Genomic DNA, 27,367 nt, shown 5'->3' on the forward strand with positions numbered 1-27,367 from the left:
GGGTGTAAGCACGGCGTCCAGAGGCACACAAAGACAGACCGACAGAAAGGTGTCTGGGAACAGCAGTGACTGAGTGGGCCAGACGGATCATTTTTCCTGGGTTGGCAGATTATGCAACATGGCTAAGGGCACCGCGAGCGTGAGGGAGAGGCCCGACAGAAAAGCTTTTGTCAGCAGCATCTCCATCGGGCGTCCCCACCCCCATCCTCGCCCCACCGGTCCGCCATCAACCGCGGCACACCCGGCCTGAGCCCGCCCCTCGGCACGCCCTCCGAGGCCTCGCTTCAGGCGGCTACTTCTCTGCTCTTTTTCAGTCGCTACTCCCCTTACGAGCCCACCCGAAAAAAGGTGCGACTGCCCAGACGTGAGAACAAACAAGCTTTTTTTTCCTCTGGCCTGAAGAGATCCAACGTGGCCGATAACTCCGAGCCGGAAGCGGAAGTGACGTCATGCCAACTGCCCCCCCCCTTTTCTCGGGGCTCCGAGACCTTCTCGGCGCTTGTCCGGGTGCTCTCCACTCTGCTCCGGGAGGATTCGGTGAGCGGGTGCGGGGTCCGGCACCGGGAGGGAGAAGACTAGGTAGGCCTCGGCGGGAAGGCGAGCCGAGCTGTGCTCGCGGGGCCGCGCGTCCTCCGGGTTCTGCAGCCCTTCCAGGTGCTGCGGCCCGAGTGCGCATCACGACTCAGCCCTGAGCTGTTTGCATCCACCTTTCTTCTAAAGCCTGTGTAAAGTAACCTTTGTGGAATTGCTTTCTCTCCCTCCCTCTCCAGAAAGAATAGACTTTCCGCCATTGGCATCACATTGAGACGCTGCATCTTCCGATCTCGGACGGGGCGATTCTGTCTGCTGCAGCCGAGCTCTGGCCAAAAGGTGGGTGAGGACAACCCTTTCCTCGGTTTTTTTTTTTTTTTTTCTTCTTTTTTTCTTTTGGTGTGTGTGCGTGTCTGTGGAAAGCAATGTTTTATCCAAAAATTTAGCTTTTGTGGAACATCTGTTTACCTGAAGCACATTGCATTCTGATTTTAAAAAAAGGTAACTTGCTGGATGCATTTATCAGTATGTAAATATAGACGTACATAGACCCTACACGGGTCTCTTTGTGTCGAAGAAAAGTAAGACTACCAAGTTACTCTGATTTGATGCTGGAGGTGGAACTCGGGACCTCATGATGCTAAGCTCTCTCCTGCTGAGCTACACCCCAGCCCAAATAGTTAGCTATTGTCTGACCGCTGTAGGCCTATGCCTCCTTGCAGACTTTAAAAAATGGAGGCTTTGTTAGGTTAGTACTGGTTGGCTTTTTCCAAGGAAAAAGAAAACGTTTTATGGTGAACTATTTGAAATAAGTTAAGAATTTCAGGCATGATACTTTGACAGAATGGTTAATGCATCTTCTAAAAAAAAAATGAAGCTATCTACCCAGTAAGACCTTAATAGTTAATGTTTCAACCAAGAGAATTAAAAACAATAATATCTTCTTTGTGTGAAATCAGAATTCTTTATTGTTATAAAATTGGGCGTCTTTGCATCTCAGATCTCTCCAAAGTTCTTTGTTTTTGTGATAGTGGCAATTGGATCTAGGACATTGTGTATGCTGGGTAAGCTCCCTAGCACCGAGCTATAAACCCAGGCATCTCTAAGGCATTTTTCTTGTTTATTTAGTATATTTAAGTTTTAGTTATTTTTTAAAAATTAGATATTTATATATGGGATGTGGGTTTATGCCTTCGAGTGCACTGTCTCCGTACGGCAGAAAAGGCATGGGTCCTTGGAGCTGGAGTTCCAGGAGGTTGTGAGACACCTGGTGTGGTGTTGGGAACCAGATCTCAGGTTCTGGAAGAACAGTGCTCTTAACCAATAAGCCATTTATCTCTTAAATTCCCCTCTTCAAGATTTTTACATTGAAAATTTCAAATGGCTTTTAGAATCTTTGAACCCAGAGCCAGTGATGTTGTTCACTATGCTAACTTTTCAGAAGGTGTGTATTCCCCCCATTTCTCTGTATATTTTGATGGTTTGTTTTTGTAGACATTTTTGTTCGTTTAAGAAATTTTCTAGCTGGCTGGTGGTGATGCACGCATGCCTTTAATCCCACCACTCGGGAGGCAGAGGAAGCCTGACCTCCAAGTTTGAGGCCAGCCTGGTCTACAGAGTGAGTTGCAGGACAGGCTCCAAAGCTACAGAGAAACCCTGTCTCGGGGAAACAACAACAACAACAAAAAACAAAAGACAAAAAGTTTTCTCCATTTAATTTTTTTTTATTTTTTGTAGACTAATTGATGCTTTGGCTGAGTGAGTGAAGTGGGAAAGCTCTTGCCTAGAATGTTTGAGGCCTTGGGCTTCGTCCTCAGCATTACGAAGGGGGAGGGGTAGTGAAAGAAATCCAGCCTAAGCTTGTTCTCAAAACCCAGAATAAATGGATTACAAATTGATCAGAGTTTTGAAAGTTAATATACTCTATTGAGTTAATACATCCTATTGGTATGTGAGAGTACATGAAAGAATTAAAAGTGAGTGAGTAAGTGAGTGTGTGTGTGTGTGTGTGTGTGTGTGTGTGCACGCCTTTGTGTGTGAGAGGAACAGACAAAAGCCTTGGGGTGGTGCTGAACCCTGAACCTTGGACTTGGTAAGTGCTCTATCACTGAACTGCACTCCCAGTCTTTTTAAGTTCTTAAACTACATTTCCTTTTGTCCACATAAGTGCATGTTTGTGCTGTGGTGTGTGTGAGGAGGTCAGAAGACAACCTACTGGTTGTCTTCCTTCCATTTTGTGGGTCTGGGAATTGAACTCAGGGAACTGTAGACCTTTGGGCTTGGTGGCAAATGCCTTCACACATTCAGCCATCTCTCTGGTCTCTGTGCTTCTCCTCTTACCCCCCCTCCTTCCCCGGGCAATGATAATGGTTCCATATACTTTTTTACTTGAATATATTCATTGAACAAAATAATGAGTTTTATTGTGACATTTTAATGCATTCATATAGCGTATTTGGATCATATTCATTCCCAAGACAAGTGAGTTTAAAGTTGAGACGAAATGATAGGGTGTAGGGCTCACTGTGTTGAAAGAGAAGGACGTAGGCGGTAGAGAGCATGGTAGGCAGTGACTAATTGTGTTTGTACACTGCAGGAGAAGAGCCTTAAGAGTTAGTCCCAGGCTTGACGATAATTCACTCGTTTTCTTTGGTGGTACACAAGTCTTATCCCAGCAGTTGAGTGGTAGAGACAGGCAGGAGGATTGCTGCAAGTCTGATGCCAGTCAAGGCTATATAGCAAGACCCTATCTAAGTGGACAAGGGGACTCTGGTTGAGAACCCTGGATGCTCTTGCAGAGGCCCCGGGTTCGATTTCTAGCACTCACATGCCAGCTCGCAACCATCTGTAACTCCAGTTCCAGGAGAATCTAGTGCCCTCTTCTGGCCTTAATGGGCACCAGGCATACAAGTGGTGCACAGATATGCATGCAGGCAAAACACTCATACCTACCTATAAAATAATCACAACAATGAAACAGAACAGGGTAGAAAGTTCACCTGTGTTAGTTAAAGGAAATGTTTTTGTTCCTAAACAGTCAAATCCTCTTTGAGAGGTTTTTAGGCTGTCTCAGATTTCTCCTATCCAAACTAGGACTCAATTTCCCTGGGGGAATGAATGTTCTAGTTCTACTTACAGGAGGAACCAGTCCTGTGTGACTGCTTACAGATACCGACGCGAGTTGGAACCCCTCCAGGGTAAATGACCAGAAGACTCCCCTGCCTGTGTGGTGTAGCTGGAAATATCAAGGGATATTTATACTTTGACTTGATAATATCCATGTTATTTTCTATATTTGCCATTTAAGGAACAGAATAAAAATTGATGGTGTCAACCGGGTGCTGGTGGCATACTCTTTTAATCCCAGTGCTTGGGAGGCAGAGGCAGGTGGATCTCTGTGAGCTTGAGGCCAGCCTGGACTACAGAGCGAGTTTCAGGATGAGCTTCAAAGCTATACACAGAAACCCTGTCTTGAAAAACAAGCAAAAAAAGTTCATAGTGTCAAAGGAGTCAAAAAAAAAAAAAAGAAAAGAAAAAACAAAGGGAAAACTAGGTATAGTAGTAAACACCTGTAATCAGAATATTTTGGAGGTGAAGCAGGAGGATCCCGAGTTCTAGGCCAGCCTGATTGACATCCTGAGTTCCAGGTAAACCTAGACTACATGAGCTCTTGTCTCTGAAAACCCAAACGAACAAATTAGTGACGAGTTACTACCATACAGCTGTAAGGTTGTATATATAATGCTGGGGACAGAATTTAGTGAAGTAATTCCAACTATTGGTAGTATCTGCTATATGTTTGAATATTCTGACCTTATAGTGTTAGTATAAAAGTAAAAACTATTATTTAAATATTACTTAAATGTGAATACTATTGAAAATATTCACAATTGTTATCTAAAATTGTATTCAGTTAGAAACAACTGTGGGGGCTGGGGATACGGTTCAGCTGACAGGTTGCTTGCCCTGGGTTCCATCTGTAGTTAGTTCTGTGTACACTTGACTATAGTATATATTCCTGAAATTCTGGGAGTCAGTAGGTGGAGACAGGAGACTCATCTTAAAATTAATTGGAGGAATAAATCAGTGGTAGATACCACACACAGATGAGTTTCTTTGACATCTCCTTTTCCTACCCTCGGAATTCAGAACCTTGTGAGTGCTAGTCAGGTACTGTATTACTAAGCTACATTTCTGTCTTCCACACAAGAACGCCTGCCTCTGTCAAGTCATGGACTTGACTTTATTAGAAAACACTTGTTTAAAAAATATAAAAAGAGGGTTGGAGAGATGGCTCAGTGGTTAAGAGCATTGCCTGCTCTTCCAAAGGTCCTGAGTTCAATTCCCAGCAACCACATGGTGGCTCACAACCATCTGTAATGGGATCTGGGGCCCTCTTCTGGCCTGCAGGCATACACACAGATAGAATACTGTATACATAATAAATAAGTAAATATTTAAAAAAAATAAAAAGAGAACATGTATACTTACTAATTAGTGTATTTAACACATTTACTGGCTTAAAATTTCATGTGTCTGAGTATGATGATGAACTCCTGTAATCATAACACCTGGAAGATAGGCAGGTACAACTCAGGGCCAGCCTGAGCTACATGGCAAGTAGCAAAGGTGGAAGGGGAGAGAACTAGTGTTGTATTAAAGCATGTGTTCAATGAAAACTTGAGGCATACTGCAACAGTCTGTAATGTTGTTCAGCTCTTTTGCATGTATTGGACATTTTTAATAGTAATCAAACAAGCTAATATTCTAGCTAAGAAAAAACAAAGGAAGTTGTAATTCTTCCCCAGAGTGAGGACATGTAGACATGATATCACTGTCACAAACTATATTCATTAATCCTCATGTTTAGACACATTCCGAGTGAGTAGTAGTAATATCCAGAGGTTAAATTAGAGCCAGGACTGGTGACTCAGTCCTGTAATCCCAGCTACTAGGAAGTAGGTTAAGAAGATTGAAACTTCAAGGCCATCAAGGGTTATAATGTGACTTCAATGCCAGCAGAGTCAACTTAGTGAGACTGTTTCAAAATAAGTAAAAAAGAGGGAGGCCTTAGGTTCCATCCCCAATATCAGAAACGGCAGTGAGAGCTGAATTAGGTGTACCTGGGAGTGGTAGGATTGTGAGCATAAGATCAATGCGGGCTATATAATGAGACTTTGTTTCAAAGGGAGAATAAAACATTTCATCTCCAGTGTTTGCAAAGAAAAATGGAAAAGAGATTGAATGTTTGGCCAGTTATTACAATCCAGTGGGAAAGGACTACAGCTCCTGTCATGTCGCTTAGGCTGGCCTTGAGTTCCTATCCTCCTGCCTCAGATTCCCAGTTGTTACGAGTACAGCTGTGTGCCACCCCATGGCTTTTATCCCCCTCCCCGCCGTGGTTGTTTTCAGTTGTTTCTATATTTCCTTTAACAAGAATATATTCATTCTCTTTCTCTTTTTATAGATTTTTAGGTGTGTGTGTGTGTGTCTCCAAAGGCCAGTGGAGTTGGGTCTCCCTGGAGTTGAAGTTATAGGCAATTGTGAGCTGCCAACACGGGTGCTGGAAATTGAACTCTGATTCTCTCTGAGAGCAGTGCACACTCCCTACCACTGAGCCATCTCTGCAGCCCCTTTCCTTTGTTTTATTTTTAGTTGTAATTTTCTGTTAACTTTATGTACTATGGGAGTATATTGAACTCCAGATTTCCTTTGTTAGTTGGTAACAATTGCTGTAGCCAGTGGGTTAGTGCCCCATTGCCTTTTGATTAGGTATTTGGTGCTAGACACAGCTCAAATGACCAGGTGACAGTCTTATTTCCAGTGTTATCTGAGGAATACCTTTCCTTGAATCTAAAAGGGAACTGAAGGCAAAAATTCTTTGCTTAAAGCCAATTTCATGTGTACTCATGTGTTCTCCCGCTCATTCTGTGGAGGAGATCATGCCATGTAAAGTCCTGATTCAGCCTTCGATGTCAGAAGAAAGTGTTACATTGTTTGATGTATGTGATGTAGGCATTTGTTGCATCTTTTTTTGAGAGGAAGCTCAGAATAGCCTCAAATTCACTGTCCTCTTCCTACATGCTGTCCTACATGCATACATCACCACATCTATTTGGTGTTTTTTGGGGTGGGGTGGGTGTGCAGGTATGTTGGGTGAAAATAGTCTCACCATGTAGCTGAGGCTGTCCTGGCACTCACCGTGTAGTCTAGGCTAGCCTTGAACTTGCACTCCTCCCTCCTCAGCCTCCTAAGTGCTGGTGTTATAGCTGCCTGCTATCTTTTCCTGACTCGGTGGTTGCATCAATATTGTATAAGTATAGACTTTTTATCACTATTTTCTTAATACAGCATAACAACCACATAGCATGTATATTATAGTAGGGCTTTTTATTTTGTTCTTTGAGTCAGGCTCTCATGTTGCTCAGGTTTGCCTTGAACTCCTGATCTTCTGTCTACACCTCCTAATGCTGAGATTACAGGCATATGCCAATACTGGCTATGCCTTGCTGTGCCAGTGATTGAACCAAAGGCTTCATGCATGGTAGGCAAGTACTTTGGCAATGGCGCTACATTCTAAAAGCTGTGTTAGATATTGTGAGTAATCTGGTGATGATATCATATCCAGAAGTACATAAGTAATACACAAATAACATTTTTTTTTTACATATCTTCTGCATATTTTGGGATCTGCAGCGTTCTTGGAGCCTATTGCCCAAGGACTCGAGGGACATCTACTGTATACTAGAACACGGAATCTTGGGCTGGGAAGCTGGGTCAGTAGTTCAAGCTCTTTCTGGGTTCTGGAGAATGGAGTTTGGATCTCTAGAGCCTACGTAAATGTTGGGTGGGTGTGGCAGCCAGTCTTTAATTTTAGTATTCAGGAGGCAGAGATAAAAGGATCTTTTGAGTAAGCTGGCTAGTTAGACTAGCTGAATCAGCAAGATGGAGAGCAACCGAGGAAGACTCTTTATAATCAAATTCAGGCCTCCTCATTAACATACACACTTGCACCTACATGCATGCCTGTGATGGCAGTTCTTGGTTATCAACTTAACTACATCTGGAATTCATGAAAACCCAAGCTGCTGGGTATACCTGTGAAGGAAGGATTCCTTCCTCCCTTCCTTCCTTCCTCCCTCTCTCCCTCCCTCCCTTCCTTCTTCCTCTCTTTCTCTCTCTCTCTTCCTTCCTTCCTTAAAAATATTTACTTAATTTTATTTTATGTACATTAGTGTTTTGCCTACGTGCATGTCTGTGTGAGGATTATCAGATCCCCTGGAACTGGAGTTATGGACAGTTGAGATCTGCCATGTGGTGCTGGGAATTGAATCCAGGTCCCCTAGAAGAGCAGTCAATGTTCTTAACGCTGAGCCATCTTTCCAGCCCCAAGGGATATGTTTCTTGTAGTAATGAGGAGTTTCTTGATTAAATCACTTGAAGTGTGAAGACCCACTTTTAATCTGGCTCTATTGAGGTGGGAAGAAACAGCTTTAATCCAGCTCTTGTGGGGAGGAAAGATCTCCCTTTAATCTGGGCCACACCTTCTCCTTATATTCATTCTGTAAGTTCTGTCCCTCCAGAGAACCCTGACTGATAACAGTGCCCCATGTGTGAACATAGCGACATGTATATGGAAAGCAAGAGACAAAAGTATGTGTGTCTGTCTGTTCATGTATATTCTTGTCCTATCTTTGACTGTTTCTGTTTACTGCGGAGAACCAGTGTTTTACCACAGAGCAGCAACTCATATTTGTTCGTTTTTTTCCGGTTTAGAACGTGGCAAGTTGTAGAGGTAGGAAAGGCATTTGCTTCCATTTTACGCACAGGAGCGTACCTTTTATAGTGTGGACACAGGAATCTCATGGATACTGCTGGGAGTTTTTGAAATTGTTTTTCCCATAACCTACTCAGTCAACAATATGTACATGCCTTGATTGACTTAGTATTAGGAACTCTTCAGTGTTTTAAAATTTGATTTTATTTTTGTATATCTAGAGGATGTGCCTCAGCTTACCTGCGGAGGTCAGAGGACAACTTTTAAGGAGTCATTTCTCCCTGTCCCAGAGAGGTCATTAGGCCTTGCACAAGCACCTTTGCCTGCTGATCTATCTTCCTGGCCCACAACTCTTTGAGCTTTGTCAGTATACCAGCTAGTTCCTTGGGATCCCCCCAAGTGAAATATGTGGAAGATGATAAGGACATTTTCAAGCTGCCTGGTCCTTTTAGGTTCATCTTGGCAGAGGAGATTTCTGGCTGTCACCCTTGGGTGTGTCAGTGTTCAAGAGTTCCAGGGGTTAAGTTACTCTGGATTCTCCTCCAGGGAGGTGAAGGGCTAGTTAGAGTAGGAGAAGGAATTCCAGGGTACATTGCAAACAACTCAGATAAGTCTGCTTTTCCCCTGTGCTGAGGCTGACCCAGGCCTTGAACTTGGGAGATGAGCACTCTGTGCCACTGAGTGCATTCCTGACCCAGTGATTGGGTTCTCTTAGATCATCTGTGATGGGTTTCAGGCAGGTCACAAGTATCTTGATACTTTGTATCCTTCCGGATAAGGCAGTCTGCTCTGTGTGTGTGTGTGTGTGTGTGTATGTATGAGAGAGAGAGAGACAGACAGACAGACAGACAGACAGACAGAGACAGTCTCACTGTGTTGCCCAGGCTGACCTGGAATTCCTTAGCTATCCAAGTCTTGTGGTTACAAGTGTGTGCCCCCATGCCTGTACAGATGTCCTTATCACCATTTTGGTCTTTGTACCCTTGATGAATGATTGGCAACTCCTCATGATGGGCCTTCTAATGTTCTTTACTGAGAGGATTTTTTAAAACTATATATTTTATCCATTCATTTAAAAAACTCTCCGGGTGTATATATCTATGTATATGGGTGTGTTGGTGCATGTGGGGTGTGAGTGTGTGTATATATATATCTATGTATATGGGTGAGTGCGTATATATGAATGTGTGATTGGCAAACTTAGCTGTTGGTCCTTGCCTTCTACCTTGTTTTGAGTCTGTTTTTCCACTATGTCCAGTGGGCTTTCTGGTGTTTCTGGGCTGCTTTTGTCTTTACTTTCCACCTTTCTGTAGGCACCCTGGATTACAGACATCCATGCTGCTGCTGCTTGTGGGTTTTGCATGATTTCTGGGGATTTGAACTGATGTTTTTGTGTTTGCATGGCACATGCTTTGCCTACTCCTCAGCCTTCAGCACTGGGATAATTTTCTGGTAATAGAGCTCTCCAGAGTTGGGACCATAGAACTTTATCTCTTTGCTCTCCTTCTAGGTGGTGCTGATATGTCATAGGTTCATTTGTGAAGTGGGTCTTGTCCGATGTTTGGGAACAATACGTCTGAAACAAGTATTAAGGTAGTCCATCACACAGTCTGCCACAAGGTCTCATAGTTTACTTGTGCTTTCTGGAGTTGACAGAATTGTGTAATTTTTCTTCCTTCCTTTTTGTGGGAGATTGGGTCTCATGTAGACCGGGCCAGCCTTGAACCCTAAGGATGACCTTTAGCCCCTGATCCTCCCGTCTCTACCTTCATAGTGTGGAGTCTATAGGCACATGTTTCTACCCCTGGTTTTATGTAATGCTAGGGAAGGGACACAAGGCTTCATGTATGCTAGGCAAGCATGCTGCCATTGAGTCACCACCAGCCCAGTTAGTGTCTTCTTTGTCTTGACGTAATCATCAGGCTGGCACCAATTCTTGTGCTTCAGCTTCCTGAGCGCTCGGATTATAGGTGTACACCACTACCACACTCAGCTTGTTTTCTGTACTGTTCCTGTTGATGACAGATTTTTATCACATGACCAAATATATGGCTTGGTGGGTCAGGTGCCTCAATAATTTTAGGAAATTTCAGCCATTTGGCATATTGATATCTTCTGGTTATTCAGCCTTTATCATATGATGTGGGTAAGATTTTCCTTTTGAGGATATCTTCATCTAGAAGGTGTCACAGATTGGGTCCGTGTTACCTGAAAACTGTCCATTGACTTTCCTCATGGTCCTTGTTACCAGTACCCTGTTTTCCTTGGTCTGCAAAGTCATCTAAGCTAAATGCCAGAGAAGCCTATAGTATAGCCTGAGCGCTTTCTTGCCTTGTTCTCATTTAAAGCTGGACCTCCCCACCCACATGGTTTTGTTGTGTAGTCCTGGCTCTCTCCTGGAACTCACTCTGAAGACCAGGCTGGCCTCAAACTCACTGAGATTCTCCTGCCTCTGCCTCCCAAATGCTAGGATTAAAGGCAAGTAGTCTTGAACTACGTAGCTGAGGATGACCTTGAATTTCTAATCTTCCTTCCTCTACTTTCTAAATACTGTGATTAGAGGTTTGTACGGCTATGCCTGGTTTATGTAGTGTTAGGAGTGTAATCCAGGCTTTTGTGATTCTCTGCAGGCACCACTGCTATATCCCTGGCCACTTAAAATTTTTTCTAAGACTTATTTTTAATTACATGTAGAGATGTACATGTCAGTGCAGATGTCTGCAGAGACCAGAAGAAAGTGTCGTGTTTCCTTTGATCTGCCTGATGTGGGTGCTGGGAATTGAACCTAGATCCTTAGGAAAAACAGCCAGTGCTCTTTACCACTGAGCCCTCTCTCCAGACCCCCCCCCCACACGTTGTACAATTTTGTTTTGTTTTATTTATTATTTTTTTTTCAAGGTAGATTTTCTCTGTAGCTTTGGAGCCTGGCCTGGAACTAGCTCTTATAAACCAGGCTGGCCTCAAACTCTCAGAGATCCACCTGCCTCTGCCTCTCAAGTGCTGGATTAAAGGCGTGCGCCCCCACTGCACAGCTTATACATTTGTTTTAAACCTTTATTTATTTTATGTGTACAAGTGTTTGCCCTCATATATGTCTGTACACTGCATACATGGTGCCCATGGAGACCAGAAGAGAACATTTCATCCCCTGGGACTAGAGTTACAGAGCTGGTAGTTAGCCACTGTGTGGGTGAGCATGCAGTGATGGAGGAGCAGCCAGTGCTTCTAACTGCTGAGCCATCTTTCCGAAGTTAAACCATCCTACTTTCTTGATGCCTCAGTATCCCTCAGCCAAGTCTCTCAGACGTACTAGTGTGATAAGGATGGTCTGTCCCTCAAGTTGTTTTCATTGCCACCACCAATAGGGACCTACTTACCAACTGAATCCCTCCACAACTTTTGTATATATGTTCTACCCAGACTCCCAGGAAAGACTCCTGTGTTTGTCAGTGACAGAAATGCTAGAGAAATGTGTAACATTGCTCTCATGGAAAGATGAATTTAGGCTCATTGTTTTAGACGTTTCAGTCCTTGATCTCGCTGCCCTGTGGATTTAGGCTTTAGGTGAGCATCAGGATGCAAGAACATGGTGAAGGAGGTTGTGTTTTACCTCTTGGCAGCCAGAACAGGAAAAACCACTGGATGGGGCCAAGGACAAGACACACCTGTCAAAGGGAGTCCCCAATGACCTACTTCCTCCAACTGGGTCTCCCGGAAATATCTACCATCTTTCAGTAAGGCTGCCTGTGATGGTTTCTACTGATTTTCTACCTGATAGTACCTAAAATTGTCCAGGAAATGAGCCTCTGGTTATACCTGGGAGAGATTGTCTAGATCAGGCAGATTTGGGCGGGGCCACCCTGAATAGACAGCATGGTTCTGTCTTGGACTGGGAGGAAAGAACTGAGCAACGGTATTCATCACCTGCTTCCTGACTGCAAACGCAGCGGGACCAGCTGCCTCATGCCTCAGGTCCTGCTGTTGTTCTCTAGAACTGTGAGCTGTCACACATTTTTCCTCAAGCTACTTCAGTGGGATGTTTCTTCACAGTGACAGAAACACTGAGCTCAGAGCCTTCTGGAGCCGTCAGTCTCAAACCTGCCTCTGAACATGCACTGTTGGACTCGTGCTTCTGACGTGAGCCTTTCTGTGCACTGTCTCTCAGCTGTCCACCAGTTTGCTACATGACAGAGTGATCCTCGAAGATCTCATGAAGACTTACTCTCCAGTTTACAATGTATTGATCAGTGCCCTAATTTTCTCTTGAGAAACATTTGATATTCAGCATGGTTGTCATTTGTCCTGTTAGATTTTGTGTTTGTACTAATAGCCTTGTAGTGTTTCCTCCTTCTAGATTTTTAAAAAATGCATTAATTTATTATTTATTTTGGGTCAGTCATGCTATGTAGCCAAGGCAGCCTGTGACTGTCCTGCCTCAGCCTCCTTTGTGCAGCAATTACAGGTGTTCATCATCCCACACGCCAGATCTTAGAGAGTGGATCTGAGTGTTATCTGAGGACTGGGGAGATAGCTTTGCAAGCAGGAAGTGTGGGTGGGTTTGAGTCCCTAGTACTCATGTTAAAAAAATAAGTTGGATGTGGTGATGTGGGCCTGTAACTCCAGTACTAGAGGGATGCAGAGACTGTTGGACTCCTGGAGCCCACTGCCCTGCCAGTCTAGAATACTGTCTGGTCCAAATTTAGTAAGAAATACTGTCTCAAAAAATAAGAGCCATAGAGGAAAATGCCAAATAGCAATCTCTGGCTTGCACATATGCCTGCGCAGGCAAGTACAGCCACATATATAAGTAAATAAAAGAGCTTTTTTAAAAAAAACTTTAAAGACTTACAAAATTAATTTTTCCATTTCTTTATTTTGTGGGTGTAGTGAGGTATGCTCATATTTGGACTATGGAATCAGATAATATCTCAACAAAATATACCGTCATGGTTGGGGATATTGTGGGAAAGTACTTAGCTACCACACATGAGCCCTTGCGTTCTATCCCAACAGTGACTGCTGGCAGCTAAAGCTTGTGTTCGGCCTCCCAAGACAGGAGCCATAGTTGACACTGCAGCTCAGTCACCCACACATGACATTGTGATTCATTTGATTTTTTCTGGGTGTCTTTCCCACTGTAAGGAGCGCTGCTGCTACTTTCTGTGTCTGAGAGGCCCCAGCATGTGTTAGCAAGGGACCAACAGTCAAGATTCTAGGGATAAATGTAGTGGGCTCTATTTGTCCTTGGAGTCTAAATGTGATTTTTTTTTTAGGACATTATTTAGTCCAGCATTTGGGATCATCAACTAGAGAGTAAGCTGCATAGAGGTTTTGTGAGGGTGAATTTTGTTGGTGGTTAATGGGCTATGGGACTTGTAGGGTTCATTGAAGCGCAGTGTACAGCACTAGGTAAGCATGTGTTCTGTTGGATGTATAACATCTATTTGTGGGGAGAGAACATATGCCAGTGTGCATGTGACGGTAAGGAGTCAGCTCCCTCAGTCTACCATGTGGGACACGGGGATGCATAGGACTCAAGGCATCAGATTCAGCAGTAAGAACCTTTGTCTGCCAAGCCATCTCATTGGCCCTTATTTATTTATGTGTGTGTGGGGTTGGATACTGGGAATTGAACCGAGGGTGCTGTGTCACTGAGCTACATCCTTAGCCCTCTTTTTCTTTTTGAGACAGGATCCCACTAACTTGCCAAGGCTGGCCTTGAACTCATTCTGTAGCCAAGCTAGCTTTGAGCTTTCTATCCTATCATTGATCCTGTCATTTTGCTTCAGCCGCCCTAGTAGCTGGGATTATAGGTCTGGGTTTGTTTTGTTTTACTATTGCTATTTAGCCCAGACTGGCTTTGAAGTCTTCTTACTTCTGTCTTGAAAGGTTTGCAAAGCCTCCCCCACCGTGCCTGATTTTCATGGGTTTTGTTTGTTTTTAAAGAGTTAATCTTTTAAAATACATATCGCAAGGTAACAATAAAAGAAAAAAACGAAGGAAATTGTTGAAGAATGGAAAAAAAACCCTTGAAAACAAAAACATCAACCTCTCTGGCTGGGGATTCAGCTTCATTGGTTTAGCATTTGCCTATTGTGCTCAAGGTTTTGGGTTCTCTCCCCAGCATCCTGAGAAGGACTTCGGTACGTGCCAGCACTTAGAAGGTAGAGGCAGGACTGTGAGTTCAAGGCCAACCACATCTTCCTGTTGGGCGGGAGTCTGGATAGAGAAGAAAAAGGCAAACTTAATACTTTAAATGGACTGCATACTAAAGAGCTGGGCGGAATCTGGCCAGCCCTTGACTCTGTGCCAGTATGAACAGGAAAGAGCATTTATGTATGATTCTAGTGTTTCCAACCAAGACCCTAGTGCTTGAAATGTGCTCTGAGTTTGTGTGTGTGTGTGTGTGTGTGTGTGTAGAGGTCAGAGGCAAATGTTGGGTGTGTTCTGCAGATAGTGTGGGCTGCCATGTGGGTGCTGGGAATTGAACCCAGGTCCTCTGGAAGAGCAGGCAATGCTCTTAACCACTGAACTATCTGTCTTGCCCTCAGTTCCTTTAAAAAACAAAATCTTGTCAATTCTTACTCTAATCTCTTGGTCAAAGGTGATGCAGCCAGTGTTAGTTTTCTTTTTGTGTTGCTATCTTGTCCCAAACCAGTTTGCAGTTTTGTGCTTCCTGTGTGTATATATATGCAGGACTTTCTCCTCCCCTGCTTGATTTTTCCCTGTAGCACTTATGTTATGATTATATTTCCCCATAGGACTTCTAGATCTTTACAGAACAGGATATTTTCTGTGTCCTTCCCTGCTCTGCTCATGCCTACCACAGGAATAGGACTTCCTAATAATTTGCTGAAAGAATTAAAGAATAAGCCAGACCTGAAATAAACTTCCAGTTCCTACAGTAAATGAAATAGAAGAGGTAAGATTATTTGTAATAATGTTTATTTTTAACCCATATATTGAAAATACCATTTTAGTACATAATAAAAAATTTAGATGCTTACTTTCTTTTCCAGACATTTGATTTATGTTTATGCTAAATGAGGTTAGTAGTTTTAAAAGATTTGGAACCTGGGGGTATAGATTAGTGGTAGAGTATGTGTTTAGGTTACATGAGGCCCTGGGTACAGTTTACAGTCACACACAAGACTGGGCATGTAGCCCCATGATAGAGTGTTTGACTAGCATACACAAGGCCCTGAGTTCCCTCCCAGTGCCACATAAACCAGACATGGTGAACACATCTGCAGTTCTAGGAGCTGTGAGTTAGAAGTAGAAGGATCAGAAGTTGTATGGTGAGTTCAAGGCCAGCCTTTATAGCATAGTATATGAGATACTTTCCTTAAAAAGAAAGAAAAGTAAGATAGATTCAAATAGACAAGGTTTTCCAAACTTCTTGTGTTTATTTTTTGAGACAGGGTTTCTCTGTGTAGTCCTTACTATCCAGGAAGGTCAGGCTGGCCTCAAATTCACAGAGAACTGCCTGCCTCTGCCTCTGCCTCCCAAGTGCATGCGCCACCCCCACTTCCCCCATTTTTTGTTTCTTAAGACTTGGTGTCTTTATGTGGTTGAGGCCCTAACTTACAGTCTTCCTGCCTTGGCCTCTTAAGTGCTAGTATCAAGCGTGTGGCATCGGGCCTTGCACCAGACATACTTAAGAGTTGTCAGATAGCAGTCATGTTAATTATTAAAAACATTTCAGTTTTTGTTTTTTAAAATTAAGTCATAATATGTAGCTATAAGTAGTCATTTACATATGGAATAGTGAGTCCTGAATAGTGCTATGGTGGGCCCATGTTTGGTCATGTTATGGATCAATAGTGGTCAGAGAAAATCAAACTTTCTGGACAAACTCAGCTTCATCAAGTCTCAGTTCATTTCCAAGCAGGGTACTACTGATTACTAGTGCTGCCTGGGTGTGGGTGTTTAGTGTGGGTAACATATCTACTGATCTACTGTGTAGGATGGTTATGATAACATGGGAGTTAGTAAAGGTGCTAGCACAACTTTTAACAAAGCTAATAAATGTAAATGAGTATGGCTTTTGTTAGTAAGTAGATGTTTGCCGGTGGGTTTCACATATATTATTTGCAGAGAGTGAGCACTATTGTGTGATGTTTGCTGACTGACGTTCGATGTTGTTGATTAATGATTGATGTGAACAGGACTCCATATAACCCTGTATTAAGAGGAATGGAGATTGCCTCTGTCCACTTAGATTCATAAGCTGTCCCGAAGTGATCTTGGCATCAGGGAAGGGAGTGTTCAGGCACATTTCACCATCAGCATCACGGGATGGCAGCCATTGATTTGTCCCATGGTAAGTCCTTGTTGAAGCTCTTTTTTAGACTGTTTTAGGTCTCTCCTGCACAGCAAAGTCCAGTGGGCAGGGCTTCAGTAGTCTTGTGTGTTCATTCACAAAGAGCTGAAATGGGTCACATAATAGTGCTCTGTGATTTAGGGTTCCGGTGTGTATGCTTTCCAAAGAAGTGCTATATAATTGTCATGAGTTCTGTCACCAGGGGCAATTTAGAGTCATGTTTTTCTTTTTACTTTTTGTTTTATTTAATTATTATTGTGTGTATGTATTTGTGTGAGTGAGGGAACATGTGGAAGTCAGAGGACTTTTTTGGGAGTTAATTTTCTCCTTCTGTTGTGGAATCCTGGATCAAACTCTGGGCATCAGGTCTGAGCACTCAGATTAACCTGATGGTGCCATCTCACCAGCCCCAGAGTCAGTGGGGTTTTTTTTTTTTGTTTCACACCTTAAGTTTCTCTATTAAGTGAGAACACTCCCTTCCTCAGCAGGCGGCACAGTTCCTAGCCTGCTTCCCTGACTGCAGAGGAGACGGAAGTGCTTTGGCATTTCTTGGTAGGAACATGTATTTATGTGATATGATGAGTGTGCAGATGGCAGGGGAATGTCATATTAGAGTGAAATAACTTCATGGCTCTGAATTTGATGCCGTCTTTCTTTCCTATCAGGCCTTCTTTCAAGAGAGCCTATCTACATCTATGAAGAAAACACAGAGGTAGAAGGGACAGTGACTGACAACCAGGCAAACTGTTACCAGGTAAAAAGAAAATATCTTTCTACCAAATAGAACTTTTCATCTGTGATCTAGATGCGCTTCTTTCTGGAGTCTAGAATCTAGACAGACTCAGCCTCCAGGACTTAAAGGAAATGCATTTTCTCTAGGGGGTGAAGAGTGTCTGGCAAATTTTCCTGGGGAGCAGAGCCTTAGATCGGTGATGTGTTACCTTGCAAACCATACTAGTATTTCTGTAATTGCTGCTCACTGTGTTTGCTTGGCTGGGGATTGAGCCAGGGCCTTTTTACCCATGTTAGGCACATGCTTTACCACTGAGCTATATCCCCAACTCCACCAGGTAATTTTTTTATTTCTTTGTTTTATTTAAGGTCTGGCTATATAGCCTAACCTTGAACTCAATAGTCCTGCTACTCTCAACCTTCCTCCCCCGTGTTGGGGGTTGCAGTCATAGACCTCTACTTACTAATCCTGAGCCTCATGTGATACCTGCATTTTTTTGTTTGTTTGTTTGTTTGTTTTCTTGAGTGCTCTGGCATATGATAAGACTGGCAAGAGCATCCTTTCCCAGATGATCTACTTATTAGATATCTACAGTTTGCTTAGGAATGTACTGCAATGAGACAATAGGACCAGAAGAGCATCTAGCTGGCTGTGCTGGTAGAAATCATGCTTATGAAATGCTGCTAAAATCATGTGACAGTAGAAGGTTAGCAGAGTGAGTTTAGAGGGAGGAGTTCCTGGGGCCATTGATTCCTGTAGCTGGATTGAGGCTGATCTGAGAACCATGGATAGGTATTAGGTCCACCTTCCTAATTTTCTATTGAGTACTAGCAAGACTGTTCATTGGCTCAAAGCAACATGTGTGTAATGGTTTAGGATTCAGTGACCTTCGATGATGTGGCTGTGGAATTTACCCAAGATGAGTGGACTTTACTGGACCTGACTCAGAGAAATCTATACAGAGAGGTGATGCTGGAGAACTACGAAAATTTGACCTCAGTAGGTAAGGCTGCCAGCATTCCTCGTTACCTTCTATGAAACAGATACATGCTACATGCTTCTTAATGTGTTGGAAATTGATCGTGTTAATTATGAGTATAGTGGAATGTCAGGTGCAATTTTTAGAATGAAACTGCTTCTGTGTGTTGGTGGTGTCGAGGGACTCACACCTTTAATTCCAGCACTTTGAGAGGAGGAGGCAGATGCAGGTAGATTTCTGAGTTCAAGATTTATATAACAAATTCCAGGCCAGGAACCAGGGCTATGTAATAAAAAGCCTGTACCAAAAAAAGAAAAAAGAAAAAAGAAAAAAGAAAGAAAGAACAAAGCAAAAACCAAACCCCAGACTGACTTTTTGTGAGTGTGCAGAAACCAGAGGGGGCATTTGTTGTATTCTTCTATCACTACCTTATTCTTTTGAGGCAGGCTTTCTCCCTGAACTTAAGAGTTCTTGTGTTTTCAGCTACTCAGCCCTAGCAATCCTGTCTACCCCGCACAGGGCTGTAGTTACAGGCATATTCAAGACCATGCTCTGCTTGTTATGTGGGTTTCTGAGATCAGAACTCAGGTCCCTGTAATTGTGCAGCAGACACTCTTAATCACGAGCCATGTTCTCAGCTCCAACAAATACAATTCTTACCCTAATACATAATAATCCACAGTGAAGTTCTTTTCTTTTCCCTTTCTTTCCTCTCTCCCTTTCCTCCATCCAGTAATATTCCCACTCTCTTCAAATTCACGGTCTCTTTTCATTAATTGTTGGTGTGTGTATGTGTATTCCTAAATATAAATTACAATCTATAAAGTCTTGATAGTTTTACTTGTATAGTTATCTTTTCAGGTTTACTGATTGCTGTGGTCTTTCTTCTTCCCCTCATAGCATACCTTAGTTGTCTGTAGTTCTTTATGTAGGGTTGAGCCCCTCCCACATGAGCGTGTCTGTTGCAGTTCTCTTTGTCCAGCTCATTTAGACAGCCATATTTTTGGTAATTTATGGGCGTAGCTTCTGACATTACATGCTAGTAAATGTGTTATCCTTGAGGTACGGCTTCTCTTGAAAGTGCACATTAACTTGCATTTGGCTTTCAGGGGTCCTTTTTGGGACACAGAAATAAGAACATTGTGTTTGCTTTTATGGTGCTAAAAATTGCTCTTAGAGCCTTAGGCATGTAAAGTAGGCATTTACCACTAAACTACATCCCACCCTCCCCTGCAATTGTATTTTTGCTCATTTTGAACGAATTACCTTGCTTTCATTTGAACTATGATTTCCTTAGCCATATGAAAGTTTGTCATCTTTTGTTTGAAGCTCTTCCATTCATGTTTCTGTATATACAGGATGTCAGTTCTTCATTCCTAGTCCGACCCCCTGGTTAAAACAAGAAGAAGAGTTGGAGACGGTGGAAATTACAGTTCCTCAACGTGAGTATGCATGTAAAAATCCATTTGAGTTCAGTATTGTTTTGCAACCATAGTCAAGTTTTCTTACAATGTATGCCTCAGAGATTAGAGCCATTTTTTTCAGAGTTTGAGATATCTTCCATTTTACACAATCTGTTGTTTCTATTCATGCGCATACCTGTGGTCTTACAACACTATGTGCTTCATTTCCTAAGTTTAGTCCTTCAATATTAACTGTTTTCCCAGACCTTTCTGACTTTCCTGTTGCTGTAATTGCTACAGGATCAGTTTGTAATAAATAAAATGTTGACTCTACTTTTTAAAAATTTTTTTTTTTTTTTATTGCAGCTTTTTTGTTGTTCTTATTTTGGAGGTGCTGGAAATTGAGCTCAGGATCCGGGCTTGTGAGGCAACCATTTACCCACTGAGCAGTTCTGTTGCTAAAGTTTTGTCATAACAAAATCCTTAAATCTGTGCCGTTATTTTCTTTCACATGTAGGGGAGGGAGAGAGAGCTAGAGAGAGAGAGTGTGTCTATGTGTGTGTCTGTCTGTCTGTCTGTCTGCCTGCGTGTCTCTGTGTGTGTGTGTGTGTCCACATCCCAGCACACCTATAGAGGTCATAGAATAACTTTGGAGTCAGTTTTCTCTGCTGTTCTAGTGCTGGGATTATTAGCATCTATCACTATTCCTGGTATTTCAAAGTGGGTTATATATAGGGTTCAAACTCGGGTCTTCTTGATTTAACGGCTAGTCATCCCCCCGACCCTCCCTTTTCCATGTTTTCTGTTACTAATTTTGAAACAGTGTCGTAATATAGCCCAGGCTGCTCTTGAACCTAAGATTCGCTGGCTTTTGCCTCTCAGACCGTAAGATCACAGTTGTGCACTATCTTGTCTGTCTCACTTTATTTTCTCATCTCTTTGGTTTTCAGCCTTAGCCATTAATGTCTGAGCCATCTTTCCAGCCTTCATTTTTATTTTTTTAATGTGCTTAATTTGAAAAGAAGGACAAACAACCCTTACCACTTTTGAATTTCTTGTACATACCTCTTGTTTTCTGAACTTTCTACATTTCTCTTTCTGTTTAACTTCAGAGTTGGAATTACAACCTGATGATTCAGAGCTTCCGAATTATTTTAAGATGCCAAGTTCCAGTGCAATAGAAATGGTGAGATCAGCAAAGGATTTTCTACTTCATATTCAAAAGAGGAGGGGGTTCCTTTGTAGAAAACTCTTTGAGATGAGAGATATTTGAGATGAATAGTCTATACCCAAGAGGAATTAATACTTCTGGAAAACTATTTGGAATATCATGAATTGGGAAATTCCCCAAATATACCATAAAGATTATGTCTCATTGTTTCCATTACTATGTATTTCTACATATATAATTAGACATGGAAGTTTTTAGCAATTTTATGAAAGTATATACCTTTTTAAGAAATGCATATAATTAGCCAGTCATCAAGATTTTGGCCAAGGGATTTTGTCATTCAGTTTGGAAAAAATAGAGGTCAGGAAATGAATGCATGGAGAAGAAACTGTAAAGCTCATAATGAACATAAAACTGTTTTTGTCTTCAGGTAGATGATTCATCCCTTCCTCAACAGTCAGGAAACCACAGTGAAGGGAACTTGTGTGACTCTAAGCCATGTGGAGAAGTGTTGGGTGAACAATTATGCCTTAACCCAGAGGTCAGCATGCAGAGCCAAGGATACAGTTCTGAGTGTAACTGGTATGGGAAAGACATTCTTTCTTTGCTCAAGGAAACCTCTACTGGACAGAACATTTCTGAGCTTAATCAGTGTGGAAAAATCTTCAGTCTGACGCCAAACATCATATACCCGAGCACTAGTACAAATGAGAAACCCTTTGAATGCGCAGACTATGAGACAGTCTTTTTTAATCAGTCATACTTTCAGGCAGATATGAGGCCTCAGAATGGAGGAGAACCATTTGACTGGAATAAATATGGGAATGGTTTTATTCATCCCACAAGCTTTGCTATGCATCTTCCAATTCTCAATGCAAGAACCCCCTACAAATTTGAGGAATGTGGAAAGGATTTTCAATATTTTGCATGCCTTAATAATCCCATGGGAATGTGCACTGGAGAAAAATTCTGTGACTGCAAGGAATGTTGGAAAGCCTTCACGGTTTCCTCACACCTAACTCAATATGTCTCAATACATACTGAAGAAAAATCCAAAGTGTGTAAGATATGTGGGAAGTCCTTTGCTAATTTTTCTCGACTTTCTGCACATGTAAAAACTCATAATGAAGAAAAGCCCTTTGTATGCAAGGAGTGTGGAAAGGCTTTTAAAAATATGTCATACCTTAATGATCACGTTAGAATTCACACTGGAATAAAATCATACAAATGTATGGAATGTGGGAAAGCCTTCCTTCGATGGTCAGGCCTTACTGAACACATAAGAGTTCACACTGGGGAAAAGCCTTACGAGTGTAAGGAGTGTGGAAAAACCTTTTCTAGATCTACTCAGCTTACTGAACATATACGAACACACACTGGAATCAAACCTTATGAATGTAAGGAGTGTGGGAAAGCCTTCACTCAGTACTCGGGCCTTGCCACACATGTACGAATTCATAGTGGAGAGAAGCCCTTTGAATGTAAGGAGTGTGGGAAGGCCTTTACCAGGACCTCTGGCCTGATTCATCATGTGAGAACTCACACAGGAGAGAAGCCTTTTGAATGTGTCCATTGTGGGAAAACCTTCATAACTTCCTCCCATCGCACAAAACATCTGAAAATTCACAGTGGCGAAAAGCCCTTTGTGTGTAATGTATGTGGGAAAGCGTTCATATATTCCACATCCCTTAACATTCACATGCGAACCCACACTGGAGAGAAGCCCTATATATGTAAGCAGTGTGGGAAAGCATTTGCTGTTTACTCACGTCTAAGGAAACATAGCAGAGTTCACACTGAAGAGAAGCCCTATCAGTGTGAGGGTGTGAGTGTTGCTATTTAGCCCATCTGTTGCCACCTTTAAATACTGACAGTGACACCAAAGATCATCAAGTTAGTCTTAGCTGCTTTGTGTGGGTTATAATGGCTCACACTGACCTTAGACACTATCCTATTTTTATGAAAATAGGATTATTTAGGTGCCCCCTCAAACTTTTCTTCTTTTGGGCAGTTTTGAGGATTGACCTAGAATATTACACATGCTAGGCAAGCACTCAATCACTGAGCTACATCCCTGGAACCTTTTCATGAATATCTGAATCTGAGTATTTGTGGGTCATAAATGAGGCCAGTATACAAGATGACCTCATTCTGATGCTTGACTCTTAGTGATTATAACATTTCTAAATGCTATGAAATAATGAAACAGATTTGATCCTTTTGTGGGTTAGTGGCTGTCAGTGTGTCTTTTTAATGTGAAAATTCACAAGCCAAGGTAATATTATAGGACAAGTGTGTAATGTGGAAAGACACAATCCAGGCAACTACCCTGACCCCACTGAGTCCAATAAGCATACCAAGAAATAGTCCTTATCCGTTCTTAGTAACCAGTCCATTTACAGATATTATTCCTGTGTTCCTTTATAAAATTCAGAAAGTACATTCTATCCCACCTTTTGGATCTATTTTTGATTGAAGTGGCAGTAACTTTGTTCTCAGTGTGGTTGTGATGATATGAGAGCTTTATGGATGCTAGGTAAGTACTCTGCTACTAAGCTGCATCCCTAGCTGGCTTTTAGTCTCTTTAGTACAGATTTCTCAGTTATTGTAATGTGGATTAGCTGAGAATGTTTCAAGGTACAGTTCTCTTTTAACAACTCCCTCTTAGCTTCCGTGTTCTCCCCTTTTACATTTTACCTAAAGTACTCAAGAGGAATTAAGTTCCTTTTGGATTACAGCTGTCACATAAATTTCCAATTTTATCACTCTCAATTTCTAACTTCACACAAATTGCAAGAATAACGGTTTTGCATTACATATGTAATGTTCATTCATTATCATTACACATCACTGATAAGTTTTTCTTCATGTTCCAGTAACATGGTCCTCCTTCCTAAGGGAGTCCTCCCCAGAATAGCCCGTACCTATCGCTCAGTTTTTAAGCTACTTGTATCTGTTTAAGTACGTTTTACTGCAATGCCTCAGTACCATAAGGCACCATAGCCAGCACTGGCAAAATGGCTCAGAAGGTAAATGTGTTTTACCTGGTTTAAATGAAATCAGGAACTGAGTTCAATCCCAGGACCCTATCTTGTGAAAGGAGAGAAAACTGCTACAAGTTATCCTGTACTTGTACATGCATGCCACAGCTTTCACACCACTTGATGTGTTGCCATAACATTACACAGAACAAAAGAAACCACGGTCTTTTCAAATTCACTTTAAAGGAAACAAAATTTTAGATTACCATAGTATTGGGTTCCGTATGACATTTCCATATATCTATGTATTACTGTATGTTCTCATTAGCTCACTACTTTTGGATAAAACTTTAGGACTGTGGATTTAGCTCAGTGGTAATAGTCCTTGCCTAGCATATGCAAAACTAGTTTTTATCTCCAGCCCTTGAAAGATAATGTACAGCAAATTATTTTCTCAGACAAGAAAAGAGCATGGGAGCTAGTGCAATGGTTCAGAGGGAGAAGCTCTTGCCATGCAAACACGAGGACCAGAATTTGGATCCTGTAATTCCAATGCTTGGAAACAAGATGGGAATCCTCAGGTGATTTAGGTAACTAGGTTACTTGAATCCATGAGCTTCAGTGCAGCAAGAGACCCTGCTTCAATAAATAAAATGGGAAGTGATTGGGGACACCTGATAGTATTTTTTGGCTTTCACATGCCACATGCTAATGTGTAAGCACACCAGCATGCACATACACACACATTAAAAAAATAACATGCTTGACTCTGGTGCAGACTCGTCCTAGCATGCGGTCACTTACACATGACAAAGCCTGAAATGAGGCTTTTTTCCTCTTCTGACAAGATTGCAGCCTTGTTGGGTGAGGTTTCCACTTATTATTCTCGACTATCAAATGAAATTCTAAAGACCCTACCTGGACAATCATGTGCGGTTTATATTTAACCAGAATTTGAGAGGGTCATCAGTACACATAGATTCTTTTGATTTACCAGATAGGTAGTCATATCTGTAGATAATAATGGTATTTTTTTTCTATTTTAGTTGTTTCTTTACAGAAATGAGTATGATGTCCAGGACACTAGTGAAAGTAGTAAAAGCATATTTTCCTTTAGAATTATAATGATATATGCTCTCCATCATACTGATTTTCTTATTAGATAGAAGGGTGTTTTTAATATCTTAATTTTGCATAATGATTTTATAGTATTTCTTTATTTGTGAAGTAAAATTCCTCTTGGATTCATGAATTGCTTTCCCCGTGTCCTCTGTGATGACCATACTCATTTGCTAAAGTACCTAGGATTTCCTTGGTTCATAATGCCTAATAAATCCTGGAATGAGTAGAAGGCCTCTAAAATAAAGGCAGTCATTTACTAATAGCGATGATATATTAGTTGTTTTATATTAACCTTAAATTCCTAGTTATATTCAACTTGGACATTAAGGATCATTTTTGTTTTGTTTGATTGCTGGGGACTCAAACCCAGGACTAGGCAAGCACTCTGCTACTGAGCTACAATTTAAGCCATTGTTTCACATAAAGATTATCATCGATATCCTTGAGTAACATTGTGTAGAAGTTCTCCTTGTGCAAGAAGAAATGGAGTAGGGAACAGGTAGAGCACAGTGTGCAAGACCCTCAGTCCTCAGCACCACCAAAACAAATTTTAAAATGAACTGACTGGTTTTTAGCTGTAGATCAGAACAGTGTCGTATACTACAGTGAGTGTGTTCTTCACTTTTCTAAATTCCTAATTTGTCGTTATCCTGAGCTAGAATAATCGATACTTTTGGGTACCTGTATTCTATCTTCTTCAATTGTTTGGAATCTTATGTTTATAGGACACCTAATATTTACAATATTATTTAAAATTTTTTGAGTATATTTTTCTTAGATATGCTTTCATTTTGACATATGAAACAAAAATTTATTTTTTCTTGTATTCCTAATATTTCCTGGTTGTATAACTAACTTTACTTTGAGTCTATCTTCATTCTACAGCGATTTCTTGTATTTACATTGAGTTAACCTTGAAAGTATCCAGTATTCTTTTGGAGTGTATCTGTCTCAAAAGCAGAGTGTGTTGCCACACACTGTAATCTTAGAGATTGGAAGCCAAGGCAGGAGGATCACAGATTTAAGGGTAACCTGAGCCTAGGCTACTTTGTGAAACACTGTTTTAAAAATACAAAAACCGAATTAAAACAGAAAAACAAAACCAAACCAAATGCACCCAGAGGTGGAGTTGGGGGCCTGATAAATAATTTGGGAGGGCAAAATTGTCTTGAAATATTAAAACTTTCTGATATAGTTTTTATTCCATTGACTCTGGTAGGTATTTACATGTCTATATATATAAGCTTTCTTTTTGTATCTTTAGTTAAGAAAATTTGGGGGGTGCTAAGATCAAACTTAGGGCTTTACACATGCTAACCACTGGCTTGTATCCCAGTTGTAGATGTCTTTTATACATACTTTAGTTGAAGTTTTAAAAATCTGAATACTTGAAAAATCCAGATTAACAATTCTTTTTAGACCATCATGTATAATGCAATTAGTAACAAATTGGATTTTTAGCAACTTGTTTTTTTCTGTATTTGTTGCATGTACCTTCTCTTTGTAATGATGCTTTTGTTGAAATTTTACCCAGTGCTTGAAATTTATGTACTCCATTTGCTTTTAGTTGCTATTCTAAAACATTAAATTCAGTTTTAAAATAAAATCTGTTAATATTGTTTCTTTCTAACTCAGTTTGCATACAGTCAACATTCTCTTCCTTAGCATCACAACCGCAGAGACCTAGAAGTGAATGTACCATTACACTGCCATAGAAGAAAAGTAACAGACTTGATGTGACATTACATTACACAAAGTGAATTTAGCTAAGGAAGTGCTGCTGCCCCCCTCCCTGAAATGCCCCAAGTATGTTACTCAAGCCTGCTAGATACATGCAAATCCACGTAATGCTTGGATGTAAATGTTTGTTCAGGACTGTCTGGGTCAGCCCTTAGTCCCATCCCCAAAGAACATACCTTTAACAGGCAGGTGCAGGGGGCAGCACAGGGTCACAACAGATAGTAGCTATAAGTTCTTTTCTTGAGAAAAGCATAATTCTGCCAGAAGGACAGGACATCATCTGAAAAGTACAATACTGGCATGCTTCAATAATTTTGGCAATATTTTTGCTGTGTGAGTCTTCCCACCTGCTCAGGTGACCAGACTTGCAGTCTCCGGTCTCTGTTTAAATGTTTGAAATGCAACCTGGGGCTGGGACCTAAAAGATTTAAGGATGACAGTGTATAAAATACCCTAAGGTGTACATAAATTAGTGAAATCGTCTACTTGATGCCAGCTCTTATTTGGGCGATAGCCCCATTTGGCAGTGTGATTTAGTAAAGAGCTTTTACTTCAGTTTTAAATGTGCGGTGGTTTCTTGTGAAATCATATTGGCATATTGTTTCTA

General features: G+C 41.5%; 1 protein-coding gene and 1 long non-coding RNA gene across 6 annotated transcripts in view; one reads left to right on the top strand and one right to left on the bottom strand.

Annotated features, from left to right (window-relative positions):
* LOC125408266 (uncharacterized) lies at positions 1 to 26,626 on the top strand. 4 transcript variants are annotated; one of them, XM_085689872.2, is made up of 8 exons: positions 1 to 537; positions 771 to 870; positions 15,070 to 15,230; positions 17,297 to 17,385; positions 18,241 to 18,367; positions 19,702 to 19,785; positions 20,859 to 20,932; positions 21,348 to 26,626. In XM_085689872.2, the coding sequence occupies exons 5-8, from the start codon at positions 18,334 to 18,336 to the stop codon at positions 22,758 to 22,760; spliced, it is 1,605 nt and encodes a 534-aa protein (XP_085545998.1). In that variant the 5' UTR covers positions 1 to 537; positions 771 to 870; positions 15,070 to 15,230; positions 17,297 to 17,385; positions 18,241 to 18,333; the 3' UTR covers positions 22,761 to 26,626. The 4 variants fall into 4 exon arrangements, with proteins under 4 accessions (XP_085545998.1, XP_048302353.1, XP_048302352.1 ...); XM_048446396.3 differs by lacking the exon at positions 15,070 to 15,230 and having other exon boundaries at positions 1 to 579; XM_048446395.3 differs by lacking the exon at positions 15,070 to 15,230.
* Positions 13,101 to 27,367, bottom strand: part of LOC125408269 (uncharacterized) — a 15,149-nt gene continuing 882 nt past the window's right edge. The window contains exons 2-4 of one of the 2 annotated variants that reach the window (XR_007234434.3): positions 19,610 to 27,040; positions 19,249 to 19,457; positions 13,101 to 14,527 (exon numbers count right to left, since the gene is read on the bottom strand). This is a non-coding gene — a long non-coding RNA (uncharacterized LOC125408269). Of the gene's footprint in view, positions 14,528 to 16,612; positions 16,737 to 19,248; positions 19,458 to 19,609; positions 27,041 to 27,367 lie in introns of those variants that run through there. The other variant, XR_007234433.3, reaches the window with a different exon arrangement.

Source organism: Myodes glareolus, chromosome 4 (assembly GCF_982192425.1).
Source record: "Myodes glareolus chromosome 4, mMyoGla1.1, whole genome shotgun sequence".
NCBI lineage: Eukaryota > Metazoa > Chordata > Mammalia > Rodentia > Cricetidae > Myodes > Myodes glareolus.